Raw genomic sequence first — 25,504 nt, 5'->3', positions numbered from 1 at the left:
TAATTATCATTTATTGAACAAAAATGTGAAATAGTTGACAACATATTATATGTTATGGTTAAAGGTTTTTGAAATCCGATGAAAAAATAAGAAAACTTGAGGAAAAAACGGTTAGAACATTGTTAATCGAAAATGACAAAATTTTATGAATAGATGAAAATGGAAAAGAGTAATAAATATAATAAATGTATTTGGCAATTGAGAAATGAAATAATATAAATAAATGAGAAGGAAGTGTAACTGCCGATTTTATATTTGAAACAAACTTAACGACTTAGCAAGTCCACTCCACAAGCATTCAAACCGGAATCCTTCCGTTTCTATTGCGCATCTGCTTGATTCGTGAATTGGATCAATGGAGAGCAGTCTGCCGATCACTGCCACCAAATCGGATAGACGATCCAAATCCAAGAATCTCCAATCTACCTCCAAGTCTTCTGTTGTACTTGCATTTCTCTCTTGCCTCGCCTGGCTCTACGTTGCTGGCCGGTTTGTTTTCCTAATCGCTTCACTAATTTCCTTTTTTTTTTATGATCATCCTCTCACACATACCTTTTTTGGTCAGTTTGTGGCAAGAGGCAGAGAGCCGAAAGATGCTGGAAAATTTGTTGGAGAAGAATTCTGGATTCATACGAAATAAAGTACTACTATAGTTTTGGATTGTTGTTGCTTTTATTTCTCTGTCTTATGTTTTTAAATGAGGAAATTCGTTTCCTATTTTTCATGATTGAAATATTCGAATACACGAATTGGAGAGACTAAAAGAGTCCCGATAATGAGCTAGAGTTAAAAATAGATGTGTATTTTGTGAATAATTGAATAATTTCTCTTCCAATAACTAGTTTGGCTTCCAATAATTGTGGCATCATCTAGGAGAAGGTTTTGTATGTTGACAAAGTCTTTGGAATTGTGTGGATTGAACTTTTAACCACATGGACCATGGAATGTATTTGTATTTTCTGTTTTACTGAATAGGGAGTCTTTATGAAACTTAACACTGGTGAAGAATCTTACCGACAAATCTAATTAGTCCCTATGTTTGTGATTTTATTGGCAGCAACCTAAGGTGATCACAGTGGAAGACAGACTAATGGTCTATGGATGCAAGTACATGTTATCATAACTCACTTCTTTCTATTTATGGACAGTTTTCTTTTCTTTTCTTTCCTTTCTCCTGATGCGTATCGACCTTATTATCATGATTAAACCTTTAGGGACTTGGAGCGAAAAATTGTTGAAGCAGAGATGGAATTGACAATAGCAAAGAGTCAAGGCTTTCTTAAGAGCCAAGTGCAGCCTTATTCTGGTAGAAAGCTGCTTGCTGTAATCGGTATATATACTAGTTTTGGTGGTCGATTGCGGCGCAATGTCATCAGGGGCTCCTGGATGTCAGATGGTCAGTGTAAAGTTCAATTTTGACTATGGTATTCTCATTCTAAATTACTTTGATATCCTACACTCTATGCCATCTTCGAAGAGCTTGGCCATTGTGCATTCCGTGTTAAACCTTGATCCATATTTTGGTTTAGATATGAGTGATTAAGGATACAACCTCAATTACCTCCTCCATACATGCAATCCTATCCATAAATACAAATATACAATCATGTATTCTTTCCTTTTGCCTATATATTTCTAATATATGTAGACTGCATTCATGATGTATGAATTATGATTGTTTCTGGTGCAACTATAACCAAATGTCTAAAGTTTATGAACTTGGTTCTGGTTGCAGCTGCCGCGTTAGCAAAACTTGAACGAATAGGGATTGCTGTAAGATTTGTCATTGGGCGCAGGTTTATGATGCAACACTCTTCTCTTAATGGAAACTATTTTCCTTGATCTTATTGCTAGTTCGCCATTAAATATGATGTTTTTTAATTTTTCCAGTCCTAATCGAGGTGATACCTTGGACCGCAATATTGACGAGGAAAATCTAACAACGAGGGATTTCTTAATTCTCGTGAGTCATTAAATTCATTCTGGTTAAGTTAGTGTAAGGGTGCTCTCCTTCGTTGGATTTTGGATTCAAGTATTGATCTTGATCTATGGTAGTCAGCTTACTCGAAGTTATTGTGCTCGTCAAGATATTGAAAGTGGCTAATGAACTTCAGGCACAAAAATGATTCTAACATTAGAAAACTATATACTCCGTCTCAATCAGAAAAATTTAGAGCCAAAAGAACTTGATATATTATTTGTGATATTCTTGAATGACAGCAATAGTTGCATTTTTTTTCTAATCTGGTTCTTTGCGTCCCTTCTCATCTGCACTTAGAGGGTACACTTTAATATAATGCGAATTACCACATTCTTTTGTGGTTAGGATTTTCATGAGGAGGCTGAAGAGGAATTGCCCAAGAAAGCAAAATATTTCTTTGGCACGGCAGTGCAGATGTGGGATGCAGAGTTTTATGTTAAAGTTGATGACAATGTTGATCTGCGGCTTGGTAAATTCTGGATATTATTACTTTGTACCTTAGCTTAAAGTTCATGTGCTTGATAAGCATATCATATTTTTGGCTTCTCTTGGCAGATGATTTGATTGAACTTATCCAGAGCCGCCGTGGTCAAAATAGTGCTTATATTGGTTGCATGAAGTCCGGGGAAGTAGTATCTGAAGAGTAATTCATTTATCTTAATTTGATTCTATTCAGACGAGGCTCTTGCTCATGCTGGTTTATCGAATGATCCAATTGTGTCCATTACTAGTCTAAATAAGGGAATCGCCTTTGAAAATAGTGTTTAATTTTCAGGGGAATGAAGTGGTATGAGCCTGAATGGTGGAAATTTGGTGATCAGAAATCGTAAGCAAAGCAATCTGATTAGGCAGCAGTGTTGTCGTTTGTATAAAATGTGATGGCATCTGCTGATATTACTAGCTAATGTATCATGTTTCAGGTATTTCCGTCATGCCGCTGATTCTATCTTCATACTGTCACAAAATTTAGCAAAGTACATACATATTAACAGGTGAGCTATCATGCCTTAAACTGAAATTATGAGTTACATATGTAGTTTGTTGGAAAGTAGATACCATCCACTTGCTTGCAGTGCATCATTGAAGGTTTATGCTCATGGGGATGTATCTGTTGGATCATGGATGATGGGCATTCACGCAACCTATATAGATGACCCTCGTATGTGCTGTGGTTACTCGAGCCAAGGTAAGTAATGCCTTAATACATGAAACCATCTACATCTCATCTCTTATTGTCATTGTTTTGATGGTTTATATGTACATGTATGCTGCAGACAAGGTTTGCTCATTGGCTTGACAAGGATTGCTTCCTCAAACATGTAGAGAAGAGACGCGCTCGCAGAGCTTTAGATACAGGATTCTTAGTTTTTTAGCTACCCAAAGCTGCTGCTGCTATTCTTGGGGTAGTTGATACCACAAAAACATACCGAGATATCTGAATTAGGTGGATTGGATACATTCATATACTTCTTCTTGCAATTGTTACTGATACTGTTAGTTTTACATGCTATATGAAAGTGGTTGTTTTCTGAGCTATTCCTGTTATCAAAATACTAGTCTGTTTCTTGTTTTGGTTTAATTTGTTGATGATCATCTATGAATAAGACCGAGGATTTCGATACTCATGGGCCCAAACTACTGTTGCATATTTTTTGTGTCAATATCGGCAGAAACGATCCCGACATGAACAGAATAGAGCCGAGAGAAATGGTGATAATGGTTATAAACCAATTCTCATTGTTCATTGATCATTCTCTTCATGAATCTATTTAGACTCGAAAAAGCATAATTTGGAGTAAAACATGAATTCAATATTATCACAAAATTCTTGCTACGACTGTATATTTTAATAATCCTTTGACTACCAAAGTAAAAAAAAATAAAATTGATGATCATAAATTTTGATAGAGTTTATATCTCCGAATTTATATGTTATTTTATTTTCTGCTCAAATAAATAAACGATGCATAAAACAGATTTAATTAAATAACAAAACAAACTCGGCAATCGTTGTCTCCCGAAAAATGGACTCGTCGGCGAAGCCCGAAAACCACGATCCGCCGCCTGAGAGCGACGCCGCCACGCTCCTGGATCTGAGCAGCTGTCAGCTGCGCGATCTCAGCTCCGTCGACCTGCCGCCCACTCTCGTGGAAGTAGACCTGACGGCGAACCGGCTGACGGCGTTAGACCCCCGTCTCTCGCAGCTCTCAAATCTCAAGAAGCTCTCTCTGCGCCAGAACCTCCTTAACGACGATTCTGTCCTCCCCTTGTCGTCCTGGCACTCCATCTCCGCCCTCCAAGTACTCCTTTTCTTTTCCCCTTCTCTTCGTTCAATCTCTTTTTAGGTTAAATTGATTTCCCTCTTTGTTGTTGTTTGGTTTCAGATTGTCTATTGTTTTAACTTGCTTTTGTAATACTCGACCTAAATCCTCACTTTGTTTAGTTTCATATTTTGATTGAGAAAATAAGGGTTTTCAATTAACAGGATTGAATTACATTTCTCATTACTGCATTATGTTATTTTATGTACAATGGTGTGGAACCACAAGAACTGGTCTTTGCCTTCATGGAGCATGAATTAATGCCAACTTCAACTACACTGCAATAGCCTTGCGTCAATATGTTCTGAATCTAATGTTTTGAGCTTTTTATGTTAAATTTTTGTATTGATTCTATGAGATGATACTAGTTTTTTTTATAAGGCAAACAAGTCTTAGCATGTCTACTTATGTGGGATATATATAGTTATAGAGTGCAGTGAATTTGTATGCTTTATGCATACTGGCATACATTGTTTTCATATTTACAGAGAGCGTGTTCTTTCTCTTTTTTTAGGAGCTATTGGGCTTCCTCGAAATCATGTGATGCATTTCTGATTCCTTACTGATGCAGAGGATCTGTTGAGTCTTCCTAAAACGAATAAAGTTATAGTACCTGAATGTATGAATTAGATATCTCTGAATTGCAAATGTGTTTGTACGGATGCATGCATGGGATGGATGTGCAAATAAGAGTAAATTATGGATTGATTATTTGATATTTTAGGGTAGTCTTCTTGCATTAAAGATGCTTATTCAATTTGTGTATCATCGATAAAGTAATCCTCATCAGAAGAGCCTATATTTCTTCTTCTGCAGGAGCTGGTGCTGAGGGATAATCAAATGAAGATGATTCCTGATGTCACCATATTCAAAATGCTTCTGGTCTTTGATGTTTCATTTAATGAAATTACTTCCCTCAATGGGTTATCCAAGGTTTCAAACACACTCAAAGAACTATATGTGTCCAAAAATGAAGTAGCAAAGATTGAGGAGATTGAGCACTTCCATGAGCTGCAAATTCTTGAGCTCGGATCCAACAGACTCCGGGTTAGGCCCATTTCTCTTAGGATATGCGATATTAATTCTTTTCACATTTAGAAAGGCATGCATTGTCCGTTCATGGATCAAACAAGTGTAGCTCCATGAGTTGGAAGCATATACTAATTTTGATCCTTGTTGAGAAGGTCGTATTTGGAATCATGAAGTTTGAAACACTCAGCAACCTAATGCGTCTGAATGTTCATTTTTGTGTCCTCCCAGTTAGCACTTGGCAAACCCTTTGTTAATGAATTGGCTTGATTGGAAAATATGAAATGTTCGCTTCATCTGAATTATAGATGGACAGTGGGTACGTGATTATTTTGGCCATTGAACCGAGTCTGATTATCAGGTGATGGAGAACCTACAAAATTTATCATCCTTGCTAGAGCTATGGCTTGGGCGCAATCGTATCCGTGTCATTGACCTTTGTGGACTAAAATGCATTAAGAAGCTCAGCCTTCAAAGCAACCGCTTAACATCTATGACAGGACTTGAGGTAGCCACATGGACTTAATGTTCCTGCATTTGCAGAAATTTCCTTGGATTCAACTTCTTTTGAGAAGAGTCTCTGCATAATTGCAGATCAATTTACATTTTACTTTGCCATGATGTGCAGGAATGTGTTGCACTTGAAGAATTGTACTTGAGCCATAATGGTATTGCAAAAATGGAAGGGTTATCAACGCTAGTGAACCTCCGGGTCTTGGATGTGGCATCAAATAAGCTCACAGAAGTAAATGACATTGCAAATTTGACAAGGTGAGGAAATCAATCTGAAAAAGCAATGCAGTATATATCATATTTCTCTATTACTTTTCTGATGTTTGGTTCGCAGGTTGGAAGATCTGTGGCTTAATGACAACCAAATAGCGTCGTTGGATAGCCTAGCTGAAGGTGCTGCTGGTTTCAGGGAGAGTCTCACAATCATCTATCTCGAGCGCAATCCCTGTGTATGTGCTTATACGATATCTTTACCCTCCTTATTCAATTCAATAAACATCATCTTCATTGTTAGTGATGTTGTGACTTTTGATTGGCATTGCAGGCAACTTCTCCCAACTACATGTCTAGGATGAGAGAAATATTCCCCAAAATTGAGCAAGTTGACTCTGAAATCTTTGCATAGAGATAGAGCTTTTTGCTTAAGCCGTTTTTGTTTTGTTTGAGAACAAACTAGTGTTGGCATGAATTTTTACTCATTGTTTTCACTTATTCCCCAAATATAATTGAAGTATTGTGTAAATTTTGGTTTATGTTTTCTGATTGTAAAACAGCTGCTTATGTGTTGTAATGTTGAAGAAACCAGAAATGCACTGTCATAAGGCTGACAATTTCAATAATTATGAATTTTGCGCATCTACTTACTTGGAGTTGAAATTTGAAATGATAATTTGATCAATTTAAAATACTACTCCCTCCGTTTGTGATTAGGAGTCTCGTTTTTTCATTCCATTTCGTTCCCAAATAGGAGTTTCGGTTCATTTTTAATGTAAACAGTAGTACCAAATAGGTTTTACATTTTACTGACTCTTTTCACTTTTACGTAAAACTATGTATAAGTGATATTCATATTTCATTAACTTTTTCCATCTATTTTATTTAACTTTTTTTAAAATCCGTGCTGGAATGAAATGAGACGCACAGTAGCAACGAACGAGTTATAAAGAATGGGTTGGGCCAATCAGATAAAGGCCCATTAAGATGGTGAGGCCCATGAATAAGCAGTTAGTGAAGTGTGCGAAAATGGAGATATGTTTAATTCAACTGCTTTGAAAATTATTTTTCACTCTCTTTCCGAATCTCACTTCTTCGCCATAAACACTACATTCACTGCTGCTGCTGATCTCTCTCTCTCTCCCCTTTTCCTTTCCCGAAAAACAGCGTTGCTTAGTCAATGCGCTTTACCTAATCTGCCTCTCTTCACAGAGGTAACTTCACTTTCATTCTTTATCGCTTTTTCTTGTAATTCAATTTTTGTCAGCCCTTATGTTTGGCAATGCTATGCCTACGATTGTTTGGTGGTTGTGTCTATCTTTTATAATTAATCCGCCTCAAATTCTGGGTATATTTCATTATTGTGTGCAAATGTGGTCGACCATGAAATGTAATGTATCCTTTTCATCAATTAGCTAACTTGTTTTGCTGATTTTCGTTTATTCTTAGCTCGTGTTAATTTTCCGAGATGTGCTTTTTTTAGACAGTGAAAGGAAAAGTAACCTTCTTTTCTTTTGGTTTGGGAAAGACTACATAAATTTCGTATTTGTTACGATGTGATGAAGGTTAGAATGCTGAATGTTTGTCTGCTAAAAGTAAATTGTGCCACAAATTATTGGCTACAATTCTGTTAGGATCATGCCTTAAACCAAGTAGGTCAAGTGTTAATTGGAGTGATCAGTCTGTGATTAATCTCGTCTGGATGGGAAAATTGCATCTTGGACTGCCTTGTTTGTTTCTCTTCCTAAATTCAGTTTGAATTCTTTTGTAGGATGATTTCTCCCTTGTGATTCACAGACTTGTTGGACTTGGTTTTTGAGTTTTGATGAAACATCTGTAAAGAAAAAGTAAGGAGCTTCGCCATTCATGAAACCAACGGAGGATGAAGAGTAAATACATCCCAAAACGTTATGTGATTGTTATTTTGACCTTCATCTGCACTTCTGTGTGCTACATAGAACGAGTCGGCTTCTCGATTGCATATACTGCGGCTGCTGATGCTGCAGGAATAGATCAATCGAGCAAGGGCGTGATACTGTCCACATTTTACTATGGCTATGCCTGCTCACAAATTCCGGGTGGTTGGGTGGCTCAAAAAGTTGGAGGAAGGCGTGTTCTTCTATTTTCATTTCTTTTGTGGTCCCTGACTTGTGCTTTTGTCCCACTGGATCCAAATCAAGTTGTTATGTTGGTTGTAGCCCGGTTGCTTGTTGGGGTGGCCCAGGGCTTCATCTTTCCATCCATTCACACTGTACTAGCACAATGGGTGCCCCCACATGAAAGGTCCAGATCTGTATCTCTCACAACGTCAGGAATGTATTTTGGCGCAGCTGCAGGAATGCTTATCCTCCCCACCCTTGTAAGATTGAAAGGCCCGCAATCTGTATTTCTCGTTGAAGCGGCTTTAGGCATCATGTGGTCTCTACTTTGGTTGAAGTATGCCAGTGATCCACCTCGCTCTGAACATCCAAAGGCTACAGCTGCTGGTTTTGGTGAGTCCTTGCTTCCGATCAAAGGAAGTCAAAAGGCAAAAATAGAAAACGGAGTACATTCCATGAGAACACAAAAAATTCCATGGAAGAGGATAATTTTCAGCTTGCCAGTCTGGGCAATAGTTGCAAATAATTTTACTTTTCACTATGCTCTTTATGTACTCATGAATTGGCTTCCTACATACTTTGAGTTAGGCCTCAACAGTAGTCTTCAAGAAATGGGTTCCTCCAAGATGATTCCTTATCTGAACATGTTTCTGTTCTCAAATATTGGCGGGATTGTGGCGGATCACTTGATTACCAGGAGAATTATGTCTGTGACTAAGACAAGAAAGCTTTTAAACACAGTGGGATTCATTGTGGCTTCGGGTGCGCTGATTTGTCTTCCCTTGTTTAGAACACCTAATGGGGTTGTGCTCTGTTCGTCGCTGGCTCTTGGTTTCTTGGCACTTGGAAGAGCTGGATTTGCCGTTAACCATATGGATGTGGCTCCAAGATACGCAGGAATTGTCATGGGGGTGTGTAATACAGCCGGTACGTTAGCCGGCATAGTTGGGGTCGATCTTACAGGTAGACTTCTGGAAGGTGCCAAGGCCGCGCAGTTGGACCTAACAAGTCCAGAGAGCTGGAGAGCAGTTTTCCTTATCCCGGGGTTGCTCTGTATCTTCAGCTCAATAATGTTCCTTGTATTATCAACAGGGGAGAGAATTTTCGATTAAGGTGTGCATTGTAGAATGAGCAGTCATTGAAAAAGGTCTAGTTTTTAGTGGAAATCGTCATTTGCTTGGCTGGCTGCTAGCTATTTAGAAGTTGGCTGGCACTGGAAGAGTAATCTACTTTATAGCATATCATAACTTGTAAAATTGAATATACATATCATGGATTCAAGTTGCCCCCTCCATCATTGGAACATGGCATATCTTATTTATTTTACTGTACTATTTTTTGAGCACTCATCATCTTCTTCGGCATACACAAACCTGAAAAGCCTCTCTTTCATACAGGCATGGGCTATATTCTGGAGCCAGGGACAGTAGTTGATACACTACCCACGCCACTCCTATGACGGATATACAACCTCCTCAACGTGGCTTCCATTGCCTTACTAACCTGTAACCACAGTAGGCCTGGGTAGTGTATCATTGCCCTTCCCGGGCTTCTTTGAGTTGGGAAAGGAAAAGAAAAGATTTGACGGATCATAAATTTTGTAAAAGACTAGCACAAATAATTTAATTATGGATGCTTATACCTCGCGAAACAATAGACTACCGTTGGGTATCCAATCCTTGCTTACAGCCACTATGCACCAAAACATGTATCATTATCATAATTTCATTCGAATTTCAAACAAACAAAAAAAAAACAATCTATCAAAAAAAAAGTTACCACCTTATTTTCAAAAAAAGATGACATTAATGCAATGTTTGCATGCCATTGATGAAGTAAAAATTAGGAAAAGACAATAAATACAAGATTGTAACATTTGGTGTTATGCTTGTACACTATCACTTCTCCATGCCCTCTCTCTCTAACCTAATGAATAAAGAATAACCTTACTTAATAAAGTCGAGGAAGATCACCCAATAATAGAAAATTGATATTCATAACAAAAAGAAGACCAAGGAAATTATGTACGTCTCTGTCTGACTCTCTTATCATTAGCTGCCACTGCCAGTCCATCTCAGCCCTCAAATAAAGGTCTCTTCTTGACTTCTTCCACTACTCCCTCTGTATATGCAGCATAGAAGCCAATTAGGAAGGAGAAAAACAGATCAAAATTCTAAGGCTAATAATGAATGTGTCATACCCTCTGACGTTTTTGATTTTCTTGTGACTCAGAGCCTCTCCTGCGACGAGAAGATCCCTGATCACTGTTTCCATCTCCCTGCAAGTGCCATAAACACAGAATTATCTTTTGCAAACACAAGGATACTAGTCCTTTTGTCTAGGTTGAGCTATGACCATCGAAATTAAGTCCTGAGAAAGCACGCTTTACCTGCGCTTCATCTGCATTTGCTCCTTCAGTGGATGCGGTCATGTTATCAGAGAGCATTGGCATTATCTGGCGTAGAATATTAGATAAAATTACCCCTTCTTCACTCACAGCCTCAGAATTGTGAGCTGCTTCAGATGCTGAATGAGGGAGCTCGGTACTTTCACTTAGGATCTGACCCCCTGGAAATATACTACTTAGCAGTTGCTCGAGTCCTGAAAATCCATGATCATTAAATGCTTCAGAAGGTAAATTGCTGCTCCCTGAAAAAGTGTGCCTGTAGTTAGCCTATAACACAATCACTCCACGGTCCACTCACTTATGAAGAATAGTGAGCTGACTACCTCTCATCAAACAATCCCCAGTGGTAGATGATCAAACGTTGGACTTAAGCATAAACTAGACTAATTTACTTTCGTGCTATACATTTTGTTCTATCTTATGTGCACTGCATAGGTGAACTTGTTATAGTGTTAGATCATACTTCGGTCAGTTTTATCTTTTGTGTGCGTCATTATTCATAACCTGCATATCCATACTTGATGACACATCAGCAATAAGAATCATTTTTAAATGGTTGCAAATTTACCATTTCCTCCAAGGATTGGAACATGTTGCTGTTGTGTTGAAGAATCAGGCTGTTCAGCAGCATGACCATTTTGATCCGATGCTTGAGAAGTTCTTGCATTATTTGAGCTTCCTGAAGATTGATGTTGAACTCTAGCCATAACTGGATATAGGATCCCTACTGAACCACGAGATGAATCTGCACTACGACCAACAGGGGCTGGTACTGCAGCGACTACAGTTCTAAGGGGAATTGCCCTCAGTTGTGGTTCCCTATTGCGCGAGTTTGGTTCAACTGTCGCAGCATCTTGTTGCTGACTGGGACTTGTGCTATTGGGTGATGGTGTACCAGTTTGCCCTTGAGACGGAGAAGCAGTAGGCTCTCTTCGAGGAAATAATGAACCTGATTTCAGAAACAAGAGATAAAAGGATAAAGATACCATGCCTCAAAACACAGAGGCTGCAATCTAATACGCACTCATCATTAAGTTCATTCTTATATTGGATATAAACATTAACATGAAGGAATTAAAGCTTAACAAAAGTCATCAAGTTGAACTCCATATGAATAGAATTGCTATACCACCTGCTCGTATTCTGATGTCAATATTTCTGGGCAGGAAACCTGTAGCAGAAGAGCTTCCAGCTACACCAGAGCCATGCTGAGCAGTACCCACAGGAACTGAACCAAAACTCGCCCCTGGTTGGAAAGGCAGAGGCTGAATTCATAAAACAGCAGAGAGTAAGTATCCATATCCGGTTGAACAAAGTGAAGAAAGTGCATGGAGATATATGACCTGAACCATTATAGGATTGGGCCCAGTTGAAGATATGAAGACTGATGGTCCAGCATTAACCAATGCATCAGCCTAAATAATGAAGCATTAATAAACTGTTTATGAAACTACATTAAGTAACATGGTATATAAGACATATCTGAAAGTGAATGAACATACCGGTGATTGACCCATTCGTAGGGTCATCATGGCCCTACCAAGCTCTAGCATCAAAGCACCCAAATTTTGAAAAAGAGCTCCTGATCTTATAACACTAGATTGAATTCTTGACCGCTCCAATGAATCCGTCACACTTGACTGAGATTCAAGCTGTCCTGAAAGTTGCTGCAGTGAAAGCAAGAAATTTATTCCCATGTAGAACTCTAATTGCACGAGCCATGTTTCATAACAAGATGTGCAATATAAATTTATTGGGATGTGGGCTTCTCCCAGCCACAACTAAAAAGAATGAGCCTAGTAAGAGCACGTAGCAAGTTTATGATTGTCTTCATCATTCCTAGGCAACTATATGTTCAACTATCTAAACAAAATACTAAATCAACCTTCTTATTGCTAATGTATAGTTTGAGAACATACCGAAAGGCACTCAGTGGCATGTTCAAGAAGAAGTCTTCTGGCAGATGACATCACCTCTGACAATGACTCGGGATTCAGAAGCCCTCTTGGCTCACTAGAATGCACAGGAGATTCTGACTCTTGCCCATCAATCCCATTTTGAGCATTTGAACTTTGGCCTGAAATTGGCAATCCAAAAACAATTTACTATTCAGCTAACTGCAATATAAACGACAGATCTAGTCAAAGAGGAAAATATCTTACCGTATGCAGAAAATTCTTGTCTCAAATGGCTCAAGTACTGTAACAAAGTAGTCAATGAATCGGGTATAACCTGCAGAGAAAAAAATTAAATTATGGACTGACGTCTTAGAAAAAATAAAATTTAGGGCAAGAGTATATAATAATCTCAAGGGACATATTAGAACATTTTATTGTGTAGCATACTCAAATAATGTCACAGATTTTCACGGCATCCATATTAAGTTTATGGCTTTGAAATGAAAATAAATAAATAAAAACAGTAGAGCTACCAGTGGCTGCAGAGGTTCCACAGGAACAGAAACTGAAGCTGCTTGGTCAGTTTGCGGTCTGAAAGAATTTCTGGTACCACTGAGCCCAGGCGCAGTTGGTTGACGTTCCGATGGAGATTGCTGGCCAAGAAAACCATAAAGGATGAAAGCGACCCATGTAAGAATAAATTAAGTTGTCCACTATATGAACAAGCATACAAATAAAAGTCACCTTGCTCAAAACTTTTAGATACTTACATTTAAATCAATCCCTTCAGCTCCGCTTCCAAATCTTGTAACACCAAAAGAATTAAGTACAGCAGAAACGATCTGCAAGATAGATTTCACAAACATAAATTTTTAACCAAGCTCACAGCCTCGCACACAGTTGTGACAAGTTTAAATCATTACCCGATTTAGATCAGGAAAAGCACCATCTCCCTGCTCTGATATATTAAAGGTTCCAACCACCATACCAGGGCTCACCTGACCACTTGTATTTTGCCCTGTATTTGATGTTGGATCAGTTGCTGCAGATAGAAGAAGCTTTTTAGCACTATCATCAAACATTTCATCACAAAAGGAATACAGTTGCATTTACAATCGCAGCAGAACAAAATTGAAAGCTCATAGCAATCCTAGAGCAAATCAGACCTGGCTGCTCGACTGAGGTAGCAATGGGTTGTCTCACGACAAGATGCAGAGTATGCCCATCTTCCACATCTACAAACATAAGGATTAAGGAACTCAATGAAATAAGCATCAAGAAACCTAAGGATTAAAAAAAGCTTAAGTAGGTAAAATTGACATCGTTAAAGCATGTAATATAGGTGATTCTTAAAACTGCAAAAAGCTTCTGAAAACTCCAAACAAAAGGTAAAGTTGTGAAAAAAAAAACTGAAGAACAAACTAATACTCCCTCCCTCCCACATTACTTGAGGCGTTTCTTTTTGGCACGGGATTTAAGAAAATTGTGTTTAGTGAGTTAAATAAAGTAGATGAGGGAATAAAGTAAGAGAAAGAAGAGAGAGTAAAGTAAAAAAAAGAATAAAGTAGATGAGATTAGATGTTTTGTTTTTAGCCAAAAAGAGAAATGACTCAAGTTACTTGGGACAACCCAAAATGGAATATGACTCAAGTAACTTGGGGCAGGGGGAGTACTTAAAAATCTTAGAGAAATCAACTCAAGATCATAAAAATTGAAGGATACGGTAAGCTGAGAGGAGTTGATCATCCTTCAAAACTTTTCCACGACATATAAGGCGTTGTTGCTCTGACAGGACACCAGTTACAGAAGCAATCTGTTCCTTCAGTTCTGGAACAGGCACCTGCATTACAAAAACCAATAATCTAATATTATATTTAAACAAAGACTACTATTGCAGTGCCACTGGAAACTTGTCAAAAGAAACTCATGCCCATGAATCGGATATTTCCAATATTAACAATTTAACAGAGAAAATTGACTCACACCTCCTATCCCTAACTATATTTCCTTCTCTTGATGGAACATTAACAGTCAGTGGACAAAAGATGTTCTTCAGCCAGCAATAAAGCTACAGTAGTTGCAACCCTGACCTCCAATTTTAGACCACTATCCGTAAGATATTTTTATGCTAATCCTCCTAGGAATCGCCAACCCTACTCTTTCCATGAGTCCACCTCCACCACCATATGAACCCACAGCCAGTGATATCCCATTGATGTGGATATATATTTAAACAAAAAGAAGTAGAATGGCATGTAGCATGGAAGCCTTTGATAAGTAGATTTGTGATCAATTCCTGATATGAACTTCTTAGATAAGTGATTTGTCATTTATATAAACTAACATTATACAGAATATTTTTCAAAAAGTGCCCTGGAGTAGCAGAAATACAGAAGAGTATATTACACATTTATCCACCCGCAGATTGTAAGTTTGAGAATCCAATGTCTTGATCTTGATCTGAACAGTGGTTTGAGAACATTCAGCAGCATCCAGTCCAGAAATCTTTATTTGCTCTCCACCATTACTTCCCATCTTACTCGAGATCCTGAAAAAGAAATAGGTAGCACTAGCATGGTTGAGAAAGTAGAAGACTTTGAGCATTTCTTCTATCCATTTCTGCTAGACTCTAGATACCATTAGCAATCAAGACAGATGTGTGCATTCTTAGGATGCAATAATGACGAAAAACATAGTATAACAGTTCCGACAAACAGGCTATGATAGCAAGCTCTGCCATTGACCACAAAAATGACAGTCACAGAGGTCCTGCACTATATAGAAGGTATGAAGACAGTTCCAAGTCGGGATCAATTTCAGAATAAACTTAAACCCGCAAATCCAAGTCATCTCTCAAACCCTTGTTTTTTGTTTCTTTTTCCAAAAACACTAATTAAGCCCACGAAGCCTTCAAGTGACAAAAAAAGGGGGCTCTTTTCTGAACCCTGGCTATTATCCGAAGGGCAAAAGTAAAACCCCCGACACTGAATCAAAGAAAACACTAGAGAGAAAAGCACCATTCACAATCGAGAAACACTAGGGCATTTGAGATATGCAAAGGAAAGAGAGAATTTTGACATAAACAGAGAGATTGAGATTGAGATTGAGATTGAGATTGGTAGGGTAAAAGAAATAACCTGATCGATCGAGAAGAGCGATTCTTGGAACTGATAAAAGAAATCCAAGTGAAAGAGAAACAGAGCAATCACAGTCAGCAGCGGAGATAGAGAGATGGAAATTGGAAAGGGTTCTTGTCCTACTAATTCTTTTCCAATTTCGTATATTAATTTTAGTGGTTGCCAGATTATTCGATTTTGCCAGACGACGTATATATATTTGGAGTTGTCCAGTTTTTATGGTCGCAATAAATTAGCAATTGCAATTGCAATTGCAATCGCTTTTTGGGCAGGACAATGGGCTATGTTTTGGACGCGATTGGTGCAGTGCCAAACTGCGATACATTTCTGATTTATTTTATTCTAATTTTCAATAAGTATATTAGTAATATCTAATATTCACATTAACTATCTTAAGAATTTAAATTATGTAATTTTAAGAATTTTAGTCGAGTAATCATTAAATTTGAGAATAATTTTAAAAGAGCTATGCAGTAATATCAAACGATGTTGTCTTTCTTTAAAAATATCTTTAGACAGGTCTAACTTTTAATACTCCCTCCGTCTCATATTTGGAGTCACTTATTGTTATGGCTCGGATTTTAAGAAAAAGTTGAAGTGTGTAATAAATGAAGTGAAATGTTGGAGTGTGTAATAAATGAATTGAGATGGTAGAGTGTGTAATAAATGAAATGAGATGGTGGAGTTGGTTGAAGGTGGGTCCCTTTTGACTTTTGATTTTTGTTTTGATTTATTTTAATGTAGATAATGACATTTTTATGTAATTTTGATGAAGAATGGGGTAAAATTGTATGACCAGATATAGAAAATTCTAAAAATGACTCTTAAACTGGGACGGACTTTTATGGTAAAAAGTGACTCTTACTCTGGGACGGAGGGAGTATAATATTGCTGGAAGTCCTTTTCAATTAGTATTTTGTGAAAAAAATTTTATCTTTTTGTTAAACCAAGAGGCATTTTTGTACTTTGGAATTGAAAGAGCTACAAATTTAGTCTTTAAACTATGCAATAATATGAAACGTGGTCACTATTCTTCAAAAATATCATCATACGTCAATGGGCATTGATATGATATCATTGTAAGGATTTTTTGTATTTTTTGGACCAAAAATATCCTCCACCAAGCTATAAGGGTTATTTATGACTTTTTTATGAGAGGAAGAATCATCACTTGGTTCATTTATGTCTTTTTTCACGAGAGGAAGAATCATCACTTGGCTTATTCCCTTCAAGTATATGTGTCGTGCCGACTTCTCTTGGAGGAATACAACATAAATGAATGAACCAAGTGTATGCGGAGGGAGTGTAATTTATAGTGTATCTCTTACAGGTTAAGGGAATTATGGTTCAAAAAAATTACTCCCTCCATTCAATAAAAATAAAGACATTTTCCATTTTGAGATGTCCCATAAAAATATCTCATTCTATCTTCTCAATTTCTTTTTCTCTAATAAAGTGGGGCTCATTCTCTACTGATAATACAATAATTATTTTTTCTTTCTATCTATCTCTTACTTTATCAATTGTGCATTGATACCCGTGTTGTCCCAAATGACCATATTTTTGTGGATGGAGAGGGTATTAAAAAATGCAAATATCCTTCTAGTGATAGTACGAACTACGAAGTGAGAGGAGAGAGAAAATATAGATCAATGACTGTCTTTGAAGATGATGTGAGAGCATATAAGAGCATCCGCAACGCGGGCTCGATTTTGGCTCGGTCTCGTCTCGACGAGACGAGCCGCATCGAGTCGGGCAAGGTGCAGATGGCCTCGTCTCGACGAGACGAGACATCTCGTCGCGCGGCGACGCGACACGGCGAGGCCGGCCTCGAGCTGGCGAGACGACGCGCGCGCCCACGTGGCGCGCGCTGGAGCGTTGCGTGACGCCCACTCGCCGGCCCGCGAGTGGGCGTCGTAATTATGACGTAATACATTTTTTTTTATATAAATTCGAAAAATTCGAATTTAATAAAAAAAAAAAAATTCAAACGGTCAAATGACCGTTGGGGACCAAACGGTCGAATTTTCAAATTTTTTTTTTTTTTTATTTTTTATTCTTCTATAAATATACTCCATACTCCATTCACCATTTTACACACAAACACAACTCTCATTCCTCACTCCTCTTCTATTTTACACACAAACACTACTCTCAAATTGTTGAAAAAATGTCCGGCGATGGAAACTCCGGCGGCAGGCGGCGGCGGCGGCGGCGGCGCTCCGTCGGGTTCGACTTGAACTCGTTCGATGATTGGGCGAGCATGTACAACTGTTTGGGTACTCCCGGTTCGTCGCCGGGCACCCAAGGCTCGACCACCCCGGCGGCGTACCAAACACCACATTTTGATGTGGATGCATACTATCGTCCCTCCCCCCGAGAGGTACGGGCAATCACCGGGATTATCCCAAATTACGAAGAATTTTTTGTCTCTTAGTTAAGAGATGAGCTAAAAAGTACAGTGGGGCCCATGAATAGTTAAGAGATGAGACGGTTAAGAGACTGATAAAAGATAGCGTTGTGGATGGCCTAAGCGTACTAATAATTGTAAAAGTATAAAAAAGCCCATTGGATACAAAAAAAAATCCCAAAAGGACAAAAAAGTACCTAAAAGTGAAAAATCCTTCCAGCGATATAACATTAAACTTCAGAGCCTGTGGAGTTACTTTTAAAGAATCGGGACTTCGTTTGATATTATTGCACAGTTTAAAGACTAAAACTCTTAGTTTTCTCAATTGCAAAAGTACAAAAATACCATTGAGTAAAAAAAATATTAAAAGAACAGAAAAATATTTAATAGTGTAAAAAGATTTCAAACGATATTACATTAAAGGTCAGACCCATTTAGAGATATCTTTAGAGCATCCACAATAGTGGACTAGCCAGCGCCCTAGCCATCGGCGTGCGGCTAGACGCTCGGCTAGTCCGCTATTGCGATAGGCGAGCCGAGAGGAGGAGAGAGAAACGCCCTAGAGCTAGGACGTGGCCTAGCCGGCTAGGCTGTGGCTAGGGTGCCTATTGACAAGTAATAGGCGAGTCGAGCCAATTTTTCATTTTTCATTTATTTATTTATTTTATTTCTACTCTATATATACAACTCAGTGTACTTTATTTTTTAATATTTGATAAACATTAACAATTAAAATGAATTAATGGATGCTAGGATATTGGCTAGACTAATAGAAGGGACGTGATGATGATATGCCACGAGGAATTTTAGGCTAGGCTATTAGACTATTGCTAGTCTACTCCTACGGTGATGCTTTTATAAAACAAAGATCACATTTGAAATGCGGCTTCATACGGTAATTAATGGGATTTGGGTGAAATTGTTGACGCAACAGGTGAATAAATGCATTGTGACTGAATTTAAGGTTATGGTAAAACTAATAGCTCAGAAGACAAAATTACCTCCAAATCACATTAATCTGTTTTTTTTTCACAAATAAAATACTACTCCATTGATTACTCCAAAACAAGTTCCACAACAAGAGGGTTACTAGTTACAGAAACACATCAATTTCCGCCAAAGATGCAGAATTTAAGCAATGTGATGCAGTCAAATCAACACGACTTCCTTTCACTTTTGTAAATGAAAACATACAGCATAACAAACTAACTCATCTAGTGCCACTCACTCGCACGTGATACGGTGGTCCACGGCAAAAGATTGGCTCATCTAATGCATCACTTCTCGCCCGAGCTCTAAGAACTTCATTAGCATCATAGATCATGGCTGCAGCCAGCATCGTGTACTCCCCTGGAATTAGGAAATAGAGGGAGAATACATGCTTCACTTCTTCAAGAGGAGGAACCTCCATGCTGATACCACTCAAAACACCTGACAAAACATTATGTCAACAAGCATTACATGGCCACTGAAATAGTACAACTTGGAGAAATGAGACTTTATGTACCTTCCCAAAGCACCGTTGCCTTGTCGCCCTCCATACAGTTCTCACCAGCCACATCTTTGCATGCAATGCTAAGATTTATCCTAATAGCTTCCTTAGTATTGTTCCGCACCAACACCTCCATTGCAGTCATCTCATGTGCAATGATAGAATCTCCAGATGCACAAGACTTTACCTCACTATCAACATTTATATCTTCTGAACTTGTTTTAGCCAGCCTAAACCCAAATGTCAGTGGGTCTGGCAGAAGAACATCCATAACAGATGCCTGGAGGGCAGCCTGTATTGCATCCTTGATATCTAGTTCTCCTGAGCTGTTGCGCCCAGATTGCCACCTGACTTTAATCTTCGAAATCAAATTCTTAATCGAAGCATTCAACTCCGCCTTAATATTCTTTTCAGAGAAACTATTATTTCTACTGCCAGAAGTCCCATTATTTTGAGAAGAGTTTCCAAGGAAGGAGCCATCGAGAACAGGTAATTTGAAATTTTCAAGTGGTATTAACACTCTAGCAGTATAATCCCTGTCGATCCTTGTTTTTGGTTCACCATATTCAGCAGAAATATTATCAGACAGGTTTTCTTGGTTGTTAGTATTCTCCATGTCAACTGAAACACTGGCTTCAAAAACTACATCAGTCGGATTATACAGCTCCAACTCAAGTAAGCGCAATCCCCAACTTCCCCTATTGGGATCAATCTTCACTAGCCTATCAGCCTGTCTTTCAGAACTATTGACTTGCTCAGTATTACCCCTTTCTAATTGTGCTTGCGTGGAGCATGCTTCACCAATGCGGGCTGGAATTTCCATTGAAAGCAAGCGGGCTTTTACGAAAGACAAGCCCTGCAAAACACAGATATTTAGGGGGATGACTAGACGCCTTCCAGGAGGTGGAGCAGACACTGTTTCTGGTTCTCCAGGAGTTGTCAATGGACCTAAAATGTATCACATACAACAAACCAAAAATCAAAATCTATGAATCCACAACCACATGCCAAGCATAAGTTCTTGTTTCCCTTGACATCAGCACACTCTAAGGTGGTCACATTAGAAGTAGTAATGAAAACATCAAGACGTAGGATATACTGCCAAGAGCAATTATGTAGCAACACCATAATATGAGGCATTATAGCAGTGGCAACTATATATCCTTAAAGAAATAGTACATACCTGCATAGTGGATCAACAGCAGTGGACTGCTTCCATCTTTAGCTTGTCTTACTGAGGATCCAGGCATACCCTTGCTTGCAGCAGCATCAGAATCTGTCTTGCTAAGTTGCCAGGCTTTCAAGGTTACACGTATTGTAACCTCTGCACCAGGTTTCAAGGGGAGGGCTGACCTCAGGGTTTCGGAAGCAACTGTTACGACAGAGTCCTGGTTCTTTCCTGATAGTGAAATGTGGGCCTGCTCAACAGGAACAGTCCCAGCATTTGCCAAACTGATCCATACATCGCGTATCTCACCTTCATATAGCATGACAGATCCATCCCCACCTGCGATATGAGAAACTAACAATGGCAATGGAGGTACCACTGTAATACTAGGTAGATGTACATGTTTTAACTTAGCTGCCCCACAGCTCCGGAAAGGGTCAGAAAGCACGAGACCTTGAGTTGCCCCAATAAGTAAACTATCAACCTCCTTGAAAAAATGTTCAGTAATGACTCCAAAACAGTGAACTATGCATCCAGGAACTGAAACCAGGCCTTCTTTGGTCGGAATCCCAGATAAAGTGATCACCTTTGAGGAATTGGGAGGAAGACTCACACTTACAGGAAAGGCATCAAGGTTTCCAGAATGCACTGATAGATATATACTTTCAACCATAACTTCAAAGCCACACGGATTCGCTAATTCTACCAGCACTTGAACAGGTTCACCGACCACCCAGGTTAGCTCCTGCTTATTGCTATTATTTGGCTCTCCTTTGCTGAACGGTGTATAAATGAATGGTCCTGATGGAGCAGCACCTGCCCACCAATCTTCTCTAGCAGGATTGCGTTTGACGATGTCCATTTGTGATGAATGCAAAGGAAATGAATGTAACCTAAAAACGTTTAAAGTTAGAAGAGACAACTCCACAATGACGAGAGCTAACAGGATGAGAAACATACGTTGATGCATAAAAATGGAAAAGCACATGCCCATGAATATGGTCATTATATACAGAAGGATGTGAAGAGGAGGAATACTAGGTATATCTTTGTCATATATTTGTAAAGGGTCATTATCTCATATGGCATATTTTTCACTTTCAGGGTAACATAAAGGTGCCGAGATCCCATCCTTATGTGTCCCCACATAAGAACAAGTTCATTAAGAAACATCCAGTTTAAGAAGCTTGGCAGTGGATATATATTACACCAGAATCAGGAAGACAGAACACTCATGTAAGCTACCTGACAAAAGGTAAAGCTGGATCACTGCAGCGAGTTCCTAAAGGAAGCCTCTCAGCTGAATTCACAAGTGCATTGAACAGACCATTTTGCCCAGCAGGAGTAATTAGAGGATAGTAAGACCTAAGCAGACGTGCAGCTGCACTCCAAGCAGCAAGAGGATCCCCTGCACGAACAGCAGAAAGAAGGATTTCTCGAAGGACGACCATCTGCAGTGTGCTCCACTGTGACTCAAATAAGGAGACTATTGAGTGGTGATGCACTTTTCCTCCATCAGCATGGGTTTTCCCAGCGTCCTTTTAACAAAATAAAAAATGAAATTTAGAGCATCCCCTTCAAATTTGAAATAGACATGACCTGTGAGTCTGTGACTGATTCTTAAAGTCAGTGGCATACTGTCATATGATGACCCTCTCTTAAGAAGCACAACTATCAGTATAACATAAGGATGAATTCTGTAACAATGAACAGCAGTTCTACCCCCGTGAGGAGGACACAAATGGCCAAAGATTTAATCATCTGCTCAAAAATGCAAATCTCCATATGGATATGCATCAAAGATGCTTTCCTGTGCTTCTCGATACCTAGTATCTGATTATAACATAACTAACATGTCTCATTAAACTTATCACATGAAATACATTCTATGTCACATTTAGTGTCCATCCAAAGAAGAAATTGGTTCACGTATACTATTGGAATAAGTATGAGATGGCAAGAGTCTAAATGAAGTTATCATTGCAATTGTCACGCTTAACAACATGGATGATACATATGCCAAGAGGCAAGTCTAGTAATGCCTATTAAATGGTATGCTGGATGGTTAAAAGTACTCACATTAGAAGGTCCAATAGATGCTCGACTTTGGACACGATAAGCTTTGGTTGTCATTGCCAAGACTTGCATTGCACTGATAGCAGCAAATTTGTTATCCTGTTGCAAGTACAGCTGAGCCACCTGCCTTGAGAAAAAAGCAGCTTTTCGGTGATAACCAAGTTCACCGAAGAGCCTTGCTATTTCAACATATACTACTAGTTTGTCGCTGGCATCAATCAAAGATGTTGCTCCATCAGCAGTTGCTGTCAACAACTCCACGACATCATTAGCAAGTTCCCGCCTTATGAAGATACCCAAGGAGTACATGAGACATGGGGAAATAATTCATTTTATTAAATGAAAATATTTGTAAAATCTCAACTAAGGTTAAAGTCCTTCATCAATTGCAACAAAGGATAAATATAATGAAGTACCTGCATAGGAATCTTGCTAACTTCAATGTGGCTTCGAGTTCAAAGCTTAAGGGTGAAACCCTATTCAAAGATAAAGCCTAGAGAAACTTAGAAGACTAGTGATAATTCACCATCAATTTGCATATGAACTACTGAAAATGTTGAGTCCAGTAACTGGGTTCACGATCAAATACAATTAAGCATGCCATATCAGTTTATGATCAATGAAATATGTGATTCAGTTTTATGGACAGGGTAACTTCTCTGTGATCAGCGCTATGCAACTAGGGATGATTAGGTAAATCTTTAGCTAATGAAACAGTTTTGGAGAACATGGTTAAATTAGTTTATAGACATTTAAAGGAATTACACTATTGTTCTGGTAATATTTGCAAAATCAGCAGTAACATTTAAAAGGAATTACATCGGAGCAAAAATACCTTTGAGCATTGTCTTGAATAAATGATTTTCTGTAGTGCAAAATGACATTGTTGTAGCGATACTTAACCTCATCCTCTAAAACTGGGTCCTTCTGGCCCATCCGATCCATCTAACAGTGTAAAGTAAGGAGAAAAAAGTGATGTTTTTGCCACAAACAGGAAGGGGCCAATCATAAGTTCGAGGTAAATATTTCACAATCATGAGAATTCGGTGAAAAATATTAAAAACCAGAAGGCCAAATGGCATTTACCTTGTTATACGTTTCCATTTTTAGCTATACCCAAAAAAAGTAATAAAGGGATATTGACCGGTGTTATAATAAAGCTTATACAGTAATAAACTACAGTTTTGGCCATTAACATTATGAACAAGATGACATTTTATATAAATTGAAAGTTCAACAGTCTGAATCGCATCATCCAACAGTGATCTAACAAGATTGTTACAGTACCTGCTAAATTAATGCACCAAAATGAGAGTAGTACAACGAACGAACTAAAGGACCTAATTCTAATGAGGTAAAAGAAACTGAACTATCACAAGAGCTGCACACATTATACATGGAGATAGAAACAACACAAAAGAAAAAATATGTACCATATTAAACTAGAATCCAGGTTTTTTTTATCAAAACTTGAAAGCTTACCAGCAACGCACAGACGCTGCCTTCCATGGCCCCAGCATACCAGAAAAAATCTGCAGTTAATCTGGTAAGTTCCAGAGAGGTGGAATAATGAGCATTGGCATCTACTGGTGATCCAGCCAGCAAACAGTAATCGCCTATAGTTTTCTGTGCGCGACCAAGCCTCCTTTTCTTTGCCTTAATCACCTGTGGAATTTTCGAATGAGAGAGGTGAAGTTGTGCTGCTTGAAAAGGGGAAAAATTGCAGCAGTAGGCATAAACGAAAGATAATTAAAAAAAATAATTGGAACACCTAAAGTTTAAACCTCCTCTGAGCTGAGACTGGCTTGAGAGTCTAGAGGTGTCTTAAAAACAGTCCCGCCAGATTCAGCCTGGAGAACCCATTTCTCAAATTCCATCAACAGAGAAGCTGCAATATCTTGGACCATGGTTTGCAGGTGGAATTCCTGAGTTTGCCTATCAGCAGGTGGAAACAATATCAAATTACTCCCCTTAACACTCTCGTCTTCAAGCTGCAGCAATAGCGTCATGTCATGATTAAGTAGTTTAGGGCTGAAATCGCGCAAATTGACAAAGTGAGGGGTAACTAACCTGCGAGTCCCCGGGGCAGAAGGCGAAGCATCGCTGGACGAGTGAGGAGGAATAGGTCTTACAAGCGGCAGTGAATTGATCGGCAACGGAGCGGAGATCGGGGGCGGAGGGGCAGTGACAAATGCCGATGACGGCGAGGATCTTGCGGTTGGACTGGAAATCCTCCCAGGGAGAAGGCGGCGATCCGCCGAGAATGAACTTGAATCGGAGGCTGCCGGATTCCCAGGGCTGGTGGGCGAAGGGGGATTTCTGGTGCTCGGTGTAGAAGGAGCTGATGGAGTTGAGGGAGACGGTGTGGTGGCGGAGGAGCATGGCGGCGTAGTCGCGGAAGAGGAGAGGGGTGACGTCGGAGATGGGGATGACCGCCACGCGGATCATGCTGATGGTTTCGATGCTGGCGTCGGGCTCCATTTTTTCCGATCACCAATTCACCGGAGAGAGAGAGAGAGATCTGCTACGTTTGTGTTCACAGATCTAAGCTAAGTAACAGCAAACCGTAACCCAATAATAGAGCCTCTATTTCAATATGGGCTTTTCTAATGGGCCCGGTCCAACACTTCGGCCTTTCGTGGTAATTCCTTTTTTATTTAAGATGAAATAAAGATGAATACTTCCTTCGTCAAAAAACAAAGCACAATCACCATTTTTTACCGTCTAAAAAAAATAGAGCACAATCATTTATCCAAAGTT

At 39.0% G+C, this 25,504-nt stretch overlaps 5 protein-coding genes across 12 annotated transcripts; 3 read left to right on the top strand and 2 right to left on the bottom strand.

Moving 5' to 3' along the window:
* Positions 1 to 212: 212 nt before the first annotated feature.
* On the top strand, positions 213 to 3,517 carry LOC125196548 (hydroxyproline O-galactosyltransferase HPGT3-like). 2 transcript variants are annotated; one of them, XM_048095111.1, is made up of 12 exons: positions 218 to 489; positions 566 to 641; positions 1,058 to 1,107; positions 1,215 to 1,396; positions 1,736 to 1,796; positions 1,891 to 1,963; positions 2,327 to 2,450; positions 2,537 to 2,624; positions 2,757 to 2,807; positions 2,902 to 2,973; positions 3,055 to 3,167; positions 3,256 to 3,517. In XM_048095111.1, exons 1-12 carry the CDS (start codon positions 356 to 358, stop codon positions 3,276 to 3,278), a joined length of 1,047 nt encoding a protein of 348 aa, XP_047951068.1. In that variant the 5' UTR covers positions 218 to 355; the 3' UTR covers positions 3,279 to 3,517. The 2 variants fall into 2 exon arrangements, 1 of the variants encoding a protein (XP_047951068.1); XR_007171899.1 differs by lacking the exons at positions 2,902 to 2,973; positions 3,256 to 3,517 and having other exon boundaries at positions 213 to 489; positions 2,757 to 2,901; positions 3,019 to 3,128.
* A 443-nt stretch (positions 3,518 to 3,960) lies between these two features.
* On the top strand, positions 3,961 to 6,703 carry LOC125192094 (protein phosphatase 1 regulatory inhibitor subunit PPP1R7 homolog). Its single transcript, XM_048089547.1, has 6 exons — positions 3,961 to 4,281; positions 5,119 to 5,349; positions 5,693 to 5,839; positions 5,960 to 6,102; positions 6,179 to 6,293; positions 6,389 to 6,703. Exons 1-6 carry the CDS (start codon positions 4,006 to 4,008, stop codon positions 6,467 to 6,469), a joined length of 993 nt encoding a protein of 330 aa, XP_047945504.1. The 5' UTR covers positions 3,961 to 4,005; the 3' UTR covers positions 6,470 to 6,703.
* Positions 6,704 to 7,326: 623 nt separating this feature from the next.
* On the top strand, positions 7,327 to 9,508 carry LOC125193107 (probable anion transporter 5). Its single transcript, XM_048090849.1, has 2 exons — positions 7,327 to 7,447; positions 7,829 to 9,508. Exon 2 carries the CDS (start codon positions 7,940 to 7,942, stop codon positions 9,266 to 9,268), a length of 1,329 nt encoding a protein of 442 aa, XP_047946806.1. The 5' UTR covers positions 7,327 to 7,447; positions 7,829 to 7,939; the 3' UTR covers positions 9,269 to 9,508.
* LOC125193106 (ubiquitin-like domain-containing protein CIP73) lies at positions 9,405 to 15,765 on the bottom strand. Of its 7 annotated transcripts, none has more exons than XR_007171530.1 (18): positions 15,599 to 15,765; positions 14,868 to 15,009; positions 14,184 to 14,301; positions 13,628 to 13,696; positions 13,385 to 13,503; positions 13,232 to 13,303; positions 12,995 to 13,114; positions 12,726 to 12,795; positions 12,483 to 12,640; positions 12,066 to 12,230; positions 11,907 to 11,978; positions 11,696 to 11,828; positions 11,132 to 11,512; positions 10,546 to 10,805; positions 10,357 to 10,434; positions 10,185 to 10,277; positions 9,799 to 9,848; positions 9,405 to 9,705 (listed from the first exon to the last, which is right to left on the bottom strand). XR_007171530.1 is itself a non-coding variant. In XM_048090846.1 (16 exons), the coding sequence occupies exons 2-16, from the start codon at positions 14,994 to 14,996 to the stop codon at positions 10,269 to 10,271; spliced, it is 1,953 nt and encodes a 650-aa protein (XP_047946803.1). In that variant the 5' UTR covers positions 14,997 to 15,009; positions 15,599 to 15,765; the 3' UTR covers positions 9,962 to 10,268. The 7 variants fall into 7 exon arrangements, 3 of the variants coding, with proteins under 3 accessions (XP_047946803.1, XP_047946805.1, XP_047946804.1); XR_007171529.1 differs by having other exon boundaries at positions 9,405 to 9,676; XR_007171527.1 differs by having other exon boundaries at positions 9,405 to 9,659.
* Positions 15,766 to 18,992: 3,227 nt separating this feature from the next.
* LOC125194275 (trafficking protein particle complex II-specific subunit 120 homolog) lies at positions 18,993 to 25,278 on the bottom strand. Its single transcript, XM_048092403.1, has 10 exons — positions 24,815 to 25,278; positions 24,529 to 24,735; positions 24,227 to 24,409; positions 23,580 to 23,689; positions 23,161 to 23,220; positions 22,748 to 23,027; positions 21,914 to 22,206; positions 20,684 to 21,561; positions 19,516 to 20,448; positions 18,993 to 19,439 (listed from the first exon to the last, which is right to left on the bottom strand). Exons 1-10 carry the CDS (start codon positions 25,223 to 25,225, stop codon positions 19,219 to 19,221), a joined length of 3,576 nt encoding a protein of 1,191 aa, XP_047948360.1. The 5' UTR covers positions 25,226 to 25,278; the 3' UTR covers positions 18,993 to 19,218.
* Between the last annotated feature and the right edge of the window lie 226 nt (positions 25,279 to 25,504).

The sequence above is a fragment of the Salvia hispanica genome, chromosome 6 (genome assembly GCF_023119035.1).
Source record: "Salvia hispanica cultivar TCC Black 2014 chromosome 6, UniMelb_Shisp_WGS_1.0, whole genome shotgun sequence".
NCBI classification, from domain to species: domain Eukaryota; kingdom Viridiplantae; phylum Streptophyta; class Magnoliopsida; order Lamiales; family Lamiaceae; genus Salvia; species Salvia hispanica.
Note: the sequence above shows the minus strand (reverse complement) of the source record. Positions and strands in the feature narration are given on the sequence as shown.

Bases quoted from the DNA above. Each gene is read 5' to 3' on its own strand.
- LOC125196548 (XM_048095111.1), top strand. From the start codon at position 356: ATGGAGAGCAGTCTGCCGATCACTGCCACCAAATCGGATAGACGATCC. The intron at 2,451-2,536 runs GTAAATTCTGGA...TTCTCTTGGCAG, and splicing joins CAATGTTGATCTGCGGCTTG to ATGATTTGATTGAACTTATC. The intron at 2,974-3,054 runs GTGAGCTATCAT...ACTTGCTTGCAG, and splicing joins AAGTACATACATATTAACAG to TGCATCATTGAAGGTTTATG.
- LOC125192094 (XM_048089547.1), top strand. From the start codon at position 4,006: ATGGACTCGTCGGCGAAGCCCGAAAACCACGATCCGCCGCCTGAGAGC. The intron at 4,282-5,118 runs GTACTCCTTTTC...CTTCTTCTGCAG, and splicing joins ACTCCATCTCCGCCCTCCAA to GAGCTGGTGCTGAGGGATAA. The intron at 6,103-6,178 runs GTGAGGAAATCA...TTTGGTTCGCAG, and splicing joins GACATTGCAAATTTGACAAG to GTTGGAAGATCTGTGGCTTA.
- LOC125193107 (XM_048090849.1), top strand. From the start codon at position 7,940: ATGAAGAGTAAATACATCCCAAAACGTTATGTGATTGTTATTTTGACC.
- LOC125193106 (XM_048090846.1), bottom strand. From the start codon at position 14,996: ATGGGAAGTAATGGTGGAGAGCAAATAAAGATTTCTGGACTGGATGCT. The intron at 13,304-13,384 runs GTAATGATTTAA...TCTATCTTGCAG, and splicing joins CTTTTCCTGATCTAAATCGG to ATCGTTTCTGCTGTACTTAA. The intron at 13,115-13,231 runs GTAAGTATCTAA...TTTCTTGGCCAG, and splicing joins CTGAAGGGATTGATTTAAAT to CAATCTCCATCGGAACGTCA.
- LOC125194275 (XM_048092403.1), bottom strand. From the start codon at position 25,225: ATGGAGCCCGACGCCAGCATCGAAACCATCAGCATGATCCGCGTGGCG. The intron at 24,736-24,814 runs GTTAGTTACCCC...CTATTGCTGCAG, and splicing joins TCTGCCCCGGGGACTCGCAG to CTTGAAGACGAGAGTGTTAA. The intron at 23,221-23,579 runs GTATTTTTGCTC...ATCTTTGAATAG, and splicing joins ATTCAAGACAATGCTCAAAG to GGTTTCACCCTTAAGCTTTG.